Source organism: Mugil cephalus, chromosome 3 (assembly GCF_022458985.1).
Source record: "Mugil cephalus isolate CIBA_MC_2020 chromosome 3, CIBA_Mcephalus_1.1, whole genome shotgun sequence".
Taxonomy (NCBI): Eukaryota; Metazoa; Chordata; class Actinopteri; order Mugiliformes; family Mugilidae; genus Mugil; species Mugil cephalus.
Genome location: NC_061772.1, coordinates 30,572,911 through 30,587,672, shown reverse-complemented (window position 1 = coordinate 30,587,672; position 14,762 = coordinate 30,572,911). Strand labels below are relative to the sequence as shown.

General features: G+C 43.7%; 1 protein-coding gene across 5 annotated transcripts; it reads right to left on the bottom strand.

Moving 5' to 3' along the window:
• Positions 1 to 172: 172 nt before the first annotated feature.
• Positions 173 to 13,875, bottom strand: LOC125005230 (src substrate protein p85-like). Of its 5 annotated transcripts, none has more exons than XM_047580413.1 (16): positions 13,663 to 13,874; positions 11,740 to 11,867; positions 11,580 to 11,653; positions 11,364 to 11,493; positions 9,608 to 9,718; positions 9,119 to 9,173; positions 8,081 to 8,191; positions 7,582 to 7,692; positions 6,292 to 6,402; positions 4,862 to 4,972; positions 3,399 to 3,454; positions 3,250 to 3,319; positions 1,944 to 2,185; positions 1,292 to 1,427; positions 1,149 to 1,217; positions 173 to 1,058 (listed from the first exon to the last, which is right to left on the bottom strand). In XM_047580413.1, exons 2-16 carry the CDS (start codon positions 11,821 to 11,823, stop codon positions 922 to 924), a joined length of 1,608 nt encoding a protein of 535 aa, XP_047436369.1. In that variant the 5' UTR covers positions 11,824 to 11,867; positions 13,663 to 13,874; the 3' UTR covers positions 173 to 921. The 5 variants fall into 5 exon arrangements, with proteins under 5 accessions (XP_047436369.1, XP_047436368.1, XP_047436371.1 ...); XM_047580412.1 differs by having other exon boundaries at positions 11,740 to 11,848; XM_047580415.1 differs by lacking the exon at positions 8,081 to 8,191 and having other exon boundaries at positions 11,740 to 11,848; positions 13,663 to 13,875.
• Positions 13,876 to 14,762: the final 887 nt, after the last annotated feature.

Below are 14,762 nucleotides of genomic sequence, written 5' to 3'. Positions count from 1 at the left end.
GGTTTTTAAAAGAAAACTAAAGACCTTTTACTCTTAGCTAATCACTAAATTCTAACTTTAATTTACAGTTTTTATTCACGGTGGTGAGGGTGGGATAGCGTTTCCTCAATGTTTTTAACAGTGGATGAAACACGATATAAAACTAACAGTAAAAAATAAAAAAAGAATAAGGAACACTTTTATTTATAGTTTATTTATTGAAACTTAAAAAAAAGAAGAAAAACAAAGAACAAGCAGGTGATGACGCGACTCAAGCGAAACTGAAAAAAAAAAATATTTGAAAGGTCACTTTTTATTTATATAAAACCCCAAAAGATGAAGAAATTCATTCATTCATTGATTCATTCATTCACACACAGACGCCTGTTGAAGCTCCAACTGAACCGCTCATTAGAAACAATGATTAGTTTTGGAGACAGAGACTTGGATTCGGTCTGGTCTGGTCATGTGTCCCGTTCCGCTGCAGCTATTTATCGTTTCTCGTATCACACCAAGCTCTAAAACGTTGTTTGATTCCAACAAGTGCAGCTTCGGGATGAATTTAAACTCCTGTGCAACAACAGCAAAGATCTTCTCCACAGACAGAAGCAAAGAGGAGCAGGAGGAGGAGCAGGAGGAGGAGGAGGAGGAGAAGGTTTGAGGGGTTTGGTCCAAACTGCTGCTCTGGTCTTTGGTGAGAAGAAGAAGAAGCAGCAACAACATCTGGAAACACAACTACACAGCTCTTAAATCCAGATAATGAGTTCAGTGTGAGAGGACTCGTCCTCCTCGTAGAGACGTGGTCTGAAAGAAAAAGGGATGAAAGGAGGAGCGGAGGAGGAGCCTGAGGACGCCGAAGATGAGCTGAAGACAGAGAAAAGGCGGAGGAGCGTGGAGACGTCTCCCCTCATCTTTTAATCATTTTTTAAATTTTTTTTTTATTTATTGCCGGACCTCCACGTAGTTGGCTGGGAAGAGGCCGTAAGCGCCTCTGCAGACGCCGCGCCACCAGCCCTCATCAATCATCTCGATGTTGGTGATGATGTCGTCGGGATCGAAGGAAATCTCATCGTCACCGGCTGGAAACAGAAAGACACAAAGAATGGGATCGTTTAGGCCGAGTTAGGAGTTAAACGAGAGGATTCTCAGGTTTCAGGACCATCTCTGACCTGCTTGGTAGTCGTACAAAGCCACGGCCGTCACCCCCAGGTCCTCGCTGTACTCGTACTGCTGGTCATCTGCAGGACAACAAGGTTTGTTTAGACTCTGGGAGCTGCAGGATTTTATCTCGTTAGTGTCAAAGCTTCATCACCTCCTCCTCCTCCTGCTGCTGGGGTGTCGTCGGGGGTCTCATAGAGCTCCTCCGGCTGGGAGGAGTAAAGGTCCTGGGGCTCCTCGTACAGCTGCTCTCCGTTCTCTGCAGCATCAGGGGACAAGTCCTCCGTCTTCTAACCAAGACAAAAAAGGGACATCCATCAGTGGATGGACACATACGAACGATACAGGTACAGGTACCGATACCGATAAAGATACAGGACACAAATGCCCCAAAAACGGCACCGATTCATATTTTTTTTTCTGCATAAATTTCTTAAATCACATCAGGACTTTACAAAACCGAGTCACGGCTGAGAGATTAAAAATGTGGTGTCAATTTTACATAAATATTTATGCAATGAAATGAATATTTTAGATAATCTTATTAATAATTATAATAAATTAGATTTATATGGAGCCTTTCAAGCCTTTTATTCACAGGCAAATAATGCCCCAGCCTCCCAACATTAGTTTCATGGAAAACAGCTCAGCAACAGTGACTCTAACTACTCAAACTGGCATTTTAAGGGTTAAAATCCTAAAAATGTTTAGTAAAATGCTGAAGTGGTTTAAGAGAATACTAATCAGGTCAGTTCAGTGTTGTGGTTGTGGTCACTCGGTGACTCCAGTGGTAAATGAAACTGAACCTGGATCACTGGGGCTGCAGTGGGCTGGACTGGGGGGGTGGGGCTGGGGCTGGCGGCGGGGACGGGGACGGGGGACGGGGTCCTGGGGGCCTCTTGGACGGTGCGTCGCGCCTCCTCCTGCTCCTGCTTCTCCTTGGCCTGCCGACGAGCACGCTCCTCCTCCGCCCTCTTGCGGTCCTCCTCCTCCTTCTGCTTGGCGATGTTCTCGAAGCGAGCCTTGATGCTGCCTGTGCTGCTGCCGGCTGGTGAAAGAGAAGAAAGACCTCGAATAAAGATGTGACTCCACTCATACGTCAGAATAAAAGTTCTCCAGGATAAATAACAGCTGCATGACTCCTGAGTTGTCCTGTGTATCTGTTAACATTTGAAATTGAAAGGAAAGAAAAGAAAGATCATCATAAGCTGATATCGAAGGAGGATATTTTCTCCCCTTCAGTCCAGGATCTTTATACCTTTTTGGAAAGAAAAGTGCATCTATGCACAAATCACGCGACAATTTCTCACATTTAGGTGCTGAGACTCCAGACTAACCACCTTAAGGGAAGGAGAAGGAAAAAAGCCCAGAACAAAGCATCCAGTGATTTTCTTCTAACTAGGCTCCACCCGTAGACGGGAGGAGCGCTGCCTTTCATGAACCAGTAGATTTCCATGTGTAGCCGAAACCGGTTTTATACGATTTTCAACGTGTGAAATGTTGGGGTGTGATGTTTCCTAATCTGTGAACAAGCTGCAGGAAAGTGGAAAACTACTCCTTATATGGTGAGATGAACCAAGGCTTCACTCAACCCCTTCATACCCAACACTGATGCTAATTCAAAACTCCTTCATTGCTTGGTCTCAGGTTTTTTCCAAGACTTAAAGCCCCCAAACTAAGGGGACGGGGGCATCATCATGATCAGTTTGCCTCCTTCATCATTTCAGCTCTCAGCGTCAGGAATCTTTAGTTTTTATTTTTCAATAACCCTCAACTGGTGAAAAGATCTGCGTTCAAATGACAAATGAAGAACGTGAAACCTGCTAAACTACAGAACACACATAAGGAACCTCTCTTCTTTGTGTGCAGTGTTTGAAGGACCAGTTTTTAAGACCTGAGTGTTAAATACTCGTGAGAAATTAAAGTTCACTGCTTTTGAAAGGGTGAACTTATTATGATTATTATTACATGAGTGAGATAATAATGTTGACAATAATGTTGTTTATCTGCAATAATTTGTGGGACAATACATCGTTGAGTAAAGTGTGTTAAGGTGACAGGTCTGTGAACATGGAAAGAGGTGGAGACAGATGTAGGTGTGAATGTTCTCACCAGCCTCCACAGGTTTGGTTTTCTGATAAGATGGAGTCGGCTTCTCCACGTCCTCAAACGTCCCAGCGCTCTGTCCAACACCAGAGACAAACACTGAGTCCTCTGAACTGAACTGAACTGAAACTAAAACACCATGAGACGCTCGGTACCTTGTCCATACGGTCGTTCTGGACCCCGAACTTCCCTCCAAATCCTTTGGAATAATCTGGAAAGAGACAAGAGAAGACAACAAGGCTCAGAGTCTGTTCAACCTCCCGATGAAACACGACTGAAGAGCAAAAGCTGGGAATCTGAGGTGATGAGCTCATGCAGACCTGTACAGAAGAGGAACAAACAGAAAGATAAATAAAGAGAGCAGACAGCAGAGGGACTGGGGCGAAGCCAGACACGGTGGCAGCCATCTTGGCTCATCTCTGCACTGAGGGATCAGCTGAGTGGAGGAGGATGCAGCGGTGGAGGGACGACAACATGCACAAAAAAACAGCAGCAGCAGCATCAGCAGGACTGGAGGTAAAAGAGGAGTCTGGTGACTTCCTTCCTTCCTTCCTTCATTCATTCCTTCCTGCCTTCCTCCCTCCCTTCATTCCTTCTTTCCTTCCACCCTTTCGTCTAACTTCCTTTCTTCCTTACACCCTTCCTCCCTTCCTTCCTTCCGTTTGCCTCCCATCCTTCCTTCCTTCCTTTCATTTGCCTTCCTCCCTCCCTTCCTTCCTTCCGTTTGCCTCCCTTCCTTCCTTCCTGCCTTCCTTCCCATCGTTTACGTGCCTTCCTCCCTCACTTCATTCCTTCTTTCCTTCCACCCTTTCGTCAAATTTCCTTTCTTCCTTCCATCCTTCATTCCTTCCTTCCTTCCTTTTGTTTGCCTCCCTCCATCCCTTCCTTCCTCCCTCCTTTCACTCCTCCCTCCCTTCATTCCTTCCACCCTTTTGTTTGCCTCCCTTCCTTCCTCCCTCCCTTCCTTCCTTTCGTTTGTCTTCCTTCCTTCCCCCTCCCTTCCTTCCTTCCTTCCTCCCTCACTTCATTCCTTCTTTCCTTCCACCCTTTCGTCTAACTTCCTTTCTTCCTTCCATCCTTCATTCCTTCCTTCCTTCCTTCCTTTCGTTTGCCTCCCTCCATCCCTCCCTCCATCCCTCCCTTCCTTCCTTCCTTCCTTCCTTCCTTCCTTCCTTCCTTCCTTCCTTCCTTCCACCCTTTCGTTTGCCTGCCTCCCTCCCTCCCTCCCTTCCTTCCTTCCTTCCTTCCTTCCTTCCTTCCTTCCTTTCCATCTGGTTCCTAAATCTGGATCATGTCTCCAAGTCTCCGTCCTTGTGTCCCTGGTTCTGGTCCAGTTGTAGGTAGAGATTCATCAGAATCAGCAGCTGATACATTATTCTACTGACCACATGGTGGCGCTGCTGGGACTCATTTTAATAGTTAGATGATAACATGAGGTCTGAACAAAATAAAAGCTCCTGAACGGCTTCATTCAGAAATAAATTAAATCTGTAAAAATAAAAGCAGGTGAAATCAGCTGTTACTGAAGAAGAGGAGGAGGAGGATGAAGAAGCTTTTTTTTTTTTTTAAATAAAGGGTGGGCAGGTGGAGGGTTTAAATGGGGGGGGGGGGTCTGTGCCTTTCTGGGACTCGTGCTTTGCCAGACGCTCCTTGTGCTCATAGCCCAGAGCACATTGGTCCTGCTTCTCCACCTCTACCCCATACTGCCCTCCAAACCCACGCTTATAGTCTGCAACACAACACAACACACACACACACATATACAGGATATATACACATATATATACATACATATGACAACACAGACGTGTGCAGACAACATGCACAAAGACCTAAAGGCTGGTTTTACTCGTGGTCTGAGAGCAGGAAGTCGCCATCGCAGGTTTTTATTCTCCACCGACGTCTCAGGAAAACTCAACAACCTGACACATTTACTCAGTTCCTCTTCACCGTGGAGCTTTCAAAGGTTTTATCTGATACCAAACCGGTACCTTCGGACTTATCTTGCACAAACTATCTCCCTGTCTGCATTTTTAAATCTTGGCAATTATATTTTATTCCAATTTGTAGCATTTTTAATTCTTTTTTTTTGTACAGTCTTTCAAATTTGCTATCTATACGCTATATTATATTATATTATATTATATTATATTATATTATATATAATGTCTTTGCCTAATTCTGCACGACTGTGACAGATATCCTAAAAATAATTAAATAATGTCTTATGTGAACAGAATATTAATTAAAATAATATAAATACAACTAAGACTAAGAAATAAACAAACCAATGTGATGATAATAATACTAATAATAATACTAATAATAATAATAATAATAATAACAACACTAATAACAATAATAATAATATCAAAGACGCTTTATTTCTGGTCTTTTAATAAAATGCTATGTTGGTCAGATGTTGAACCTTATTCCAGGTGTTTCCTCCTTGTTGCAGGTTGATCAGTCCGGACAAACTTTTGTCCTTAGACATTTTGAAGGTTCACGTCCATCCATGCAACAATAGAGCTAAGGAGGCTAAGCTAATTAGAAACTCACTGGCACTGAAGCAGCCGGATCAGTCTGGCTACTAGTGTTAGCATAGACATTTCTTTCTCTCTGCAGGTATTTATGTATTTACAGGTTTTTTTTTTTATAGGTGTGAAGGGAAACACAGAAACTTAAAACACGTGGAAATAAAAGGCAGATTTTAAATTCACAGCTTCCACAACAATCTGAACTCCTCTAGTTCTGACTCTGGATGCTGTTAAACTGCTGCAGCAGCCGACATGCAAATATAAATCAAAGCTGTGGTTTCACTTCCTCTGTCTGAACATTTTTTTTTTGTATTTAGATTGAGGAAGTTCTAAAAACCACAGTGAAGCCACAGTGAAACCACATCAGAGCGTGGACCGCTGCAACTGAGGAGGAACAAAGGTTCAGAGCCGAGACGCCGCTGTAAAGACCGAGGTCTGATCACAATGGAACAGTTATTATATTGAAACTAAAAAAAATCCCCTAAAACCTGAAGGAACGAAGCTCCGGTACCTTTCTGGGACTCGTGGAGCTGCAGCTTCTCCTGGTGGTCCCATCCCAGAGCGGATTTATCCTGCCTGTCCGTCTGCACCCCGAACTTTCCTCCGAAGCCCTTCACATAGTCTGCAGAGAAAAAAAAAAAGACATGAAAGCTTCAAGTTTCTGCTGAGGAATGAAAACCAAGCAGAGCAGCTGACTTCACAAACTATTCTGCTCAGTCCCTTCATTAAACTGACTTCGTCATTGCTTCCAGAGGTTTCTGCTATTTTCCTCAGTCTCTTCCCTCCGAGTTTCTCCTCTTTCTTTCTTGAAACTCAATCTGAGACCTCACGAGATTTAAAAACCAAGGATACGGGAAACTGCATATATTTAAAAAATTAGGGGCGGGACTTAACGTGTTAATTATGATGAATAATTACAAATAATTAACGCATTTAATTGCAGTTTGCATTCCACACATTGCACTCATCACAGCTCGGCTAATGGCTAACGGCTAATGGCTAACAGCTAATGGCTAACAGCAGCTAACGGAGGAATGAGGTGAAAGTTGCGTTGCTGTTTGAGGTTGTTTTACCAGAAAAAGAAAGTAGAATTTTTATGTTTTTATTTTTTTTTTTACCATTTAAAGTCAACACTGTTCTGAAAAAGTAAATGTCAAAGTTTTCGACTGAAATGCAATTAAATGCATTTTTCCATTCAACATTAAAAGATCTTGAGTTTTACAAGGTTAGTGTCTGTGTCTGTTATTTTAAATCAGTCGTCCACTAAAATCCATTTAAATTAAAAAATGTTAATATTAATCGAGATAAATTAATTACAAAGCCTCTAATTAATTTGGTTCGTTTTTGTTTTTATTGAGTCCGACCTCTATTAAAAATAAATAAGTCAATTAGTGAACCTGTACCACAGCTCGTATCCTCCCCTCAGTCTTTCCTCTGTGTCCTTTAACAAGTTGGAGTCGGATGAATTTTAGTTTTTCGACCTTCAGTGAATGCAGCTTTCAGGTTATCAGAACATGTGACCCAGTTATCACACCGTGCACCTTTACCTGGCATGCAAACTGCAAACACAGCCAGGTGCATTGTGGGTAACAGCAGCTCTTATCTGCTAAGAGTTGCAGGTTTGTCGGGCAAGTAGCGGCAGGTAGGAACGGAGGGTGTGTCTCATTCAGAGCCTCTGGACACGTAAAATGTACCAACAACACGTCAGCAGAACATCTGGGAATGAGTTTACCAAGAAAACCACCTGGTCTTTCTGCTGCAGGTTTTAAATCAGATTTTAAATCAATCCAGCAGCTCTGACCTTTCTGAGACTCGTGCCGCTCCGTCTTCCCCTGGTACTCGAAGCCCACGGCGCTCTTGTCCACCTTGTCCGTCTCCACGCCGAACTTTCCGCCAAAGCCTTTGGCGTAATCTGCCAACAGCCGAGACAGAAGACAGACGGGAAAGTGACAACAGAGACACAAAGTTAGTGCAGGAAGAGGAGAAGCAAAAACCTCAGTGACGACATGAAGTAGTGAGTATTTTAACAAAGATCTAGTTTATTTAGAGGCTTTAAAAACAAAGTGCTAAATGAAGCTCTATAATAATTCAGAACATCTGCACCATCCATTCACAGAAATCTCCTGATAAGAGAAGGTAATGAACGGCACATGAGCAGGCAAAGACTGAGGAATGAAGGAGGAACTGCAAAATAACAAGATGTGTCAGGACCTGCGTGAAGCTGAGCTCACATAGCGAGGCCTTCTCGTTTGTGTCGTTAGTATTTTCTCTGGGTTAGTTCGGGGGAGTCTCCAACAAACCTTTCTGGGACTCGTGTTTCTCGGTTTTTCCCTGGTAATCGAAGCCCACCGCGCTCTGGTCGACGCGGTCTGCCTGCACTCCATAGCGCCCCCCAAACCCAGTGGTGTAGTCTACACACAGCAAAGCAGGGAGGGAGGGGGGAGGAGGGGGGGTGAAAGGTCAAGGGTGAAGCAGCATGGCAGCGACAGTGGACATGGAGCGGCCCAGTTCCAAATTACTACTGCTATCGTCTTTATTTGTCTTTTAAATCCAGCGGAGGACTCTTGTGTTTCAGATCAGGTGAAGCAGAAGGAAAAATAATAAAAACACTGAAACTTTGGAACTGGAGCAAAAGTTCATGGCTAAATGTGGCGGGATGATCGCAACACAAAATATAAAAGGGGCGACAGAAATGCAGCCTCAGAACACAACATGGTGCGTTCCACTCGTAGTTGGAAGTCGGATTTTCTACTCAGAAACTCGTAGGTGTAGCAAAAATCTTGACTACACCTGAGGTGAGTTTCCAAGATGGCCGCCCCGTCCCCATGTGTAAACAGTCATAGAAGCTGCAATATTCTCTTTATTATCACTTCTGATTAGTTGTTGTTGCTCTGTATTATTCTTCCACATACATATGTTGAAATTCTGTTACAGTGTAATTGAAGTTTTTCAAGCCACATGTCGCGCTAACAACGGCTAAAAACATTAGCCTGGTAAACTGGGAATAATGGATTTTTTTCTATGATTAAAACATAAAAATATAATATATATGAAAAAATTTTATAATATAAAAATATAATATATTTTTATAATTTTCTGCCTTGTGTGGTCTGTAAATAATGTTCTGTTCATTTGCAACTAATATCAAGATTTTTTTTATACTGGGACAAGGCCAGAGCTTTCATGGGGGCGGCCATCTTGTTTTTACGACTTCTGTAAGTGGAACTCCGATACGTGATGTAATGGTCAAACTCCTTTAAACCTTTTAACTTAGCTCTTGATCGGCTCCAGTCAGAGATGAGTGAACTGAGGCCGAGCAGACGTGTGAAAATCGTTACCTTTCTGTGACGCGTGTTTCTCCGTCTTCCCGGCGTATTCGAAGCCGACGGCCGACTGCAACCACAGAGAGAGAGTTATTTAAACCGGTACTTTATTTAGGAAGTTACACGTATAAAAGCCTTAAGTTTCCTCTATTTAAATTCAATTTAATGAATTTAATGTTTGTTTGTTTTTTTGCTTTTTTCTTGGTGCGAAAGCAAATTGGACCAAATTTCAAATATAATAGTAAATATTCCTCTGACCCATGTTTAGAAGCTTATTTACCAAAACCAGCTCCCTGTAAAAAAACCCAAGAAGAAAGAGGAGGATGAAGTAAAAGGAGAAGAGAAAGAAGAGGAGGAGTAGAGATCTCTATTGGTGGATGGTGGTGTGGGACCCCAGATAGAAAGGACAAACAACGACAACAACAACGACGACGACACCGTTTAGGAGGAGAGGACAGTTTCCTGGAGACATCGTCCTCATCAGCCGTCCTCAGGTGGACGTACCTGGTCAACGCGGTCCGCCTGGACTCCAAACTTCCCCCCGAAGCCCTTGGACGTGTCCGTCTGGGAGCAGTGCTTGGACAACTTGCTCTGGTAGTCGTGACCCACGGCCGACTGTGGAGACACAAACGCACAACGCTGAGGAGACGACAAATAAAACAGGGAGGAAGGGAGGGAGGAGGAAAAGACGGAAGCATGGAAGGAAGGAAGGAAGGAAGGAAGGAAGGAAGGAAGGAAGAAGGAGGCAAGAAAATATGTAAGGAAGGAAGGAAGGAAGAAGGAGGCAAGGAAGTATGTGGGAAGGAAGTAACAACAGGAGGAAGGAAGGAAGTAGGAAATGGAGGAAGTAAATAAGAAAGAAAGGAAGGGATGATGACTGAAGTATGGAAGGAAGGAAGTAGGAAATGAAGTAGGGACAAAAAGAAAGTAAAGAAAGTAAATATGCAAGAAAGGGAGGAAGTAAGGAAGTAGGAAAGGAAGGAAGGAAGAGAGAATAGAACTGAGTATGTAAGGAAGCACAGAAAGAAGAAAGTATGTAAGGAAGGAAGCAGAAACTATTCTTCTCCAGTAAAAATGGGCCAATCAGATTGTCCAGGGGGCGGAGCTTCAGGACAGACAGAAGTCCAGGGGGCGGAGCTTCAGGACAGACAGAAGCGTAAACCTAGTTGTAAATTAGTTTACAACTAAAAGTGTCTGACTGGTTGGAGGATTATCACAAATATGTGCGGAGGTATTTTTTCTCTCCGCATCAGTTGAAACACGCCCCATGATGAAATGTGAACCGCTGGAAACCACGAGGACACGACGCGCTGAACGTGTAGCGAACCTGTTCAGTCGCTGCATTAGGACCCTGAACACATCTCCAGTCTGTCCCGGTGGTTTGAACTTTAGAACCAGGAATAATAGGACGTACAGTCTCCGTTCTTTTCACATTTTAGTGTCTCTAAGGTCAGAACAGAGACGGGGGGAAGGAAGCTTTCAGGTTTTCTGCTCCAAAATTTAAGTCCACGTCACTTCATGAGTTCAAATGTTTCATTTGTTTTTTAGTTTTATTTGTATCTTTTATGCGTACGTTTAATGTAAACATGTGTTGAAACTGTTTGAATCTTAACTATATGAACTGCCACTGACCAGGCCTCTCAATGGGACACACCTGGTTAAATGATAATAATAATAATAATAATAATCAGCATCTCAGAGCTGCTGTGGATCAATCTGGATTAATCGAATGATCGATCGATGAATGAATAATCACATGTCACTTTGCATAAGCAAACAGACTCAAAACAAAACAACTTAACTTTTAACATGTCTTTAACCAGCATGTGTCCACATCAACGTGTCCCTGTTGCTACGGAGACAAACTAACTTGTTGACATTGTAAATAAGAAGCTGACCGCCAGCATTGGCAGCTTGTCTTTGTCTTGGTTTGTCTTGGTTTGTCTCCAGCTGTTAGCCGCGTTAGCCCAAGTGCTAGCAGAATCCCCGGCTAACGTATGCTTGGCTTGGTTCATGTGCTGTTTGAAGCTGGAAAGAAAACTCCTTCCTGCAGAGTGTGATGATACTTTATGTGTCTCCACTGGTCCCTCTTGGTGTCTTTGTCCTCAAATGTCCCATGGAGAGGACCAACGTGCTGTTTAGCGTCTTCCATCTTTATGGGTTGGTTCTGCTGCCCGTCACTACCGGACTTATAGACTTTACTATAAACTGATGATGACCAAAATGGCCGCTGTCTGCCGGACATCAGCGTCGTCCTTACCTTGTCCATGCGATCCTGCTGGACTCCGAACTTCCCTCCGTATCCATGCGAGGCCTTGGGCATGGTCTCCAGCTCCTTCTGCTTCAGGCTGGTGTGCTCCGTCGACACCGTCTCACGCAGCCGGTGGATGCTGCACCGCAGAGAAAGGAAAGCAGAGTTAGAAGCAGACGGGTTTGCGTTGAGTTGCTTGGGGTGAGAACACGTCTGCATCCTCACTCGATGTGTTCCTGGTGCCCAGAGCCGGCCACCGTCTTGGCCCCCCAGCGCTGCTCCTTCTCCGACAGGTCGTTCTGCAGAAACACAATGAACACGACGTCAAGGAAAAAAATAAGAACAGACGTTTACGCTCAAAGTGGTGGAGGAGATGAATGAATACCTCAAAGTCTGGATCGGTCTCCCAGTCGTCTCCTCCCTCGTCCACGGCCACTTTGACCGACTGTCCTGCTGCTGCCTTCCACATCTTCAGAGCCTGGACCACGCACACGCTGAAACAAAAACTATTATCTTACAAGAGCAGAAGAAAACAACAAAAAGTTTGAAAACCGGAATCCCAAGAGTCTGTCAATTAGGTTCTCACACAGATATGTACAGCTTCACACTGACTCTACACCACAGAGTCATTCAGTAAAGATCCTTAAGTTTGTTAGCTGGTTAGTTACTTACTGCAGCCGCTACAGCAACGTGACGGCAATAACAATATTCTGCAGGATTCTACAACGTGCACAATGGCAGCATCTGTTTCAGTGGAGGCTAAACAGAACGGGTGATGGTTTAAGTGGCTTTAATGATCCACGGGGGAAATTTAAGACGTATTTAGTAGATAAATTCCCTTTCATGAGGTAAAACCACCCATATTTGGCCAAGACAAGTAGTAGCTACAAGCTGAGCTAGTCTAGAACCAGAGGGATCTCTAGTCGAATCTAGCTGGAAAATAAAGATTGTAAATTGTACATTAGAGCTGTGCACCACAGAGACATAGAGTAAGGTTTGTTATCTGGCTATTTATTCATCTTAGACCCATCCAGACCTGGATTTTAAAAGACTTTTAGATTATTTACTGTTATTTCAGGTGCAGGACTAAACTCTCCCGAATGGTTTTACTTGTAAGAGGAACCACCACACATCTGAAACTGTGACAACTCCTTACTTTAAAAAAAAAAATCTCAAACACTGGTTAAAAATAAACCAGACATGCAGCCACACCGTCTTGATAGTTTTCTTTATCTGATGAAACTCTCAGCGTTATTGGTCCATTAAATGTTTCTTCTTTATAATTGTAGGTCAAATGTTTTGCCACGATATTGTCTGAGTCATTTGTGGTTTGTTTTGACGCTGTCTACCTGTGTCTGGTTCTGTTATTGTCTATTGTGTGGTTGTTGTGTTAAAGTCTTCTGTGTCTGTGACTGAAATTTAGCATTTGAGCTGATAACTAATGCATCAATGTTGATTAACTGTCCCTAATCTATAAATGAATAATCATAAATTCCCCCGTCATGAGGAAAAAAACAAATTTAGTCCAGATAGATGGTGCTGGGCTGGAACCGGTCCCTGAACCGTGGGTCTACAGAGGTAACAGCTGTTTGTGGTTGTGTGAATCTTCATATTTGTGCGTGTTTCCATGTTGTTTTGGTCTTAAAACCAGAATAAATCATCGGTGCCAGTGGAACCAGGGCTTCCTGTGCCTCCTGTGCCAGCCTCCGCATCTGGATTCAATCACCAGGGGCTGCAGGAGACGTGGCTGCCCCTCTTCACCTCCCCAGACCCAGACCCAGGACCAGGACCAGGACCAGGACCAGGAAGCAGCTGTCCCAGGTCCCAGCCCTGGAGGTGCGTTACTTCCCAACCACACCCAGGTTCTAATCTCCTCTTTCTGCCCAAATTAGAGGAAGAGGAGTCGGTGGAAACTACACCAGATAAGGAGGAGTTCTCCTTTTAATTACATCCGAATCCACTTCTTAAGCCCAGCAGCTTTTTTTTAAACGGTGTTTGGATAAACCAGGACCTGGATGACTGAGAACCTCCACAGACTCCTTTAATTCCTTAAATCTGGGTCAAACCCGTTTATGTGTTAACACCTGAGACTTCAATGCGAAGGGGCCGATAGTTTTAAAACACGTGAATGAGAGATTAAATAAAAAAAATAAAAGCTGAAGCCTGTTCACAGTGAGTCAGTGTCAGTCTGGCTCTGGTATTTCCTGCTCCATGGAGCTAACTAGCTACATGGCTAAAGCTAACCATTCCCACTGGAATGACTAGCCGCTTTTAATAAAATCCTCCTCTGGCGCCTTTAAAAACTCACCCGAACGAAGTAGCTCCGATCAGATGGAGTGTAGAAACTAAAGCGGTAACACGTCCCCGGTGGGTAGCAGGCCGTTTGAGGGGTCGCTGCGGCTCTGACAGAGACGCGGTGTCCGTGGGGTCCGCTCGGTTACGGCTAGCTTCGGCTACTTTCGGCTAGCTTCGGCTAGTAGCGCTCCCTGCTCCGATCCCGCGGCGCTTCCGGTTCTCCTGGTATCCCTGTAAGTGACGTCACGGCGGAGGGGGGCGGGGCCCAGACTTTCACCATCACTTTATTTTTCTCCATCATTAAAGATCGTTCAATAACAATCATTTTTAAAGTAATAAAGTTCAGAGCAGCTTAAAAAAAATCTACATTTATATATATGTAATTTGGCAGTTATCACTATATTGTTACACGTAATTTCCAAATCATTATTTTGCATAAAGAAAAACAAATTTAATGAAATGGGATTCGAACACAACGTTGTTTGTGAGCAGCAATTCATGCATTCTGTCCCAAAACCTTGATTACCATCCATTAAAAGTGTCATAGCACAGCCTCCTCCTTCTATAATATTCAGATTAGTCCTGATTATAGCTTTAGGTGGACTGAAGTTATGCTTGTAAGGACCCTCACTTTATTTAAAAATGGACAGTAGACATTATATAATAGCTATTCACGGTCACTAAATACAATAAAGGAAAATAATTTAAAAAATAGCCACGACAGCGTACTGTAGTCAGTTACTGCAGAACTGAGGTGGTTTTTCTGAGCTAAAAACTCTATAAAATATCTCCTAACTTCTTAGAGTACGGTGAAATTTTTTGGTGATGCAACGAGGAGCTTCTCATTTCTCCAACAACCATGTGTAAAGACACAGAAGATGTTAGTCTGGTGGAGAAGGGTCAAATCATTGGCTGCATCAAGCAGAGGAAACATCTAGAGGTCCAGGTTCATAGAATGAGGTCAGCTGACTCCCTGAATACACTGAATGAGCAAGTTCTTCCATATTCCAAGACGACACCACCAGGATTCATGGGGCTCAGATAGAGAAAGAGGTTCAGGGAGCATGAGACCAGACCAGAGTCCAGACCTGAACCCAGAGAGAATGTTTGGGA

Bases quoted from the DNA above. Each gene is read 5' to 3' on its own strand.
- LOC125005230 (XM_047580413.1), bottom strand. From the start codon at position 11,823: ATGTGGAAGGCAGCAGCAGGACAGTCGGTCAAAGTGGCCGTGGACGAG. The intron at 6,403-7,581 runs GTCAGAGCTGCT...TTTTCTCTGCAG, and splicing joins GCGGCACGAGTCTCAGAAAG to ACTATGTGAAGGGCTTCGGA. The intron at 3,320-3,398 runs GTACCGAGCGTC...GGTGTTGGACAG, and splicing joins AGAACGACCGTATGGACAAG to AGCGCTGGGACGTTTGAGGA.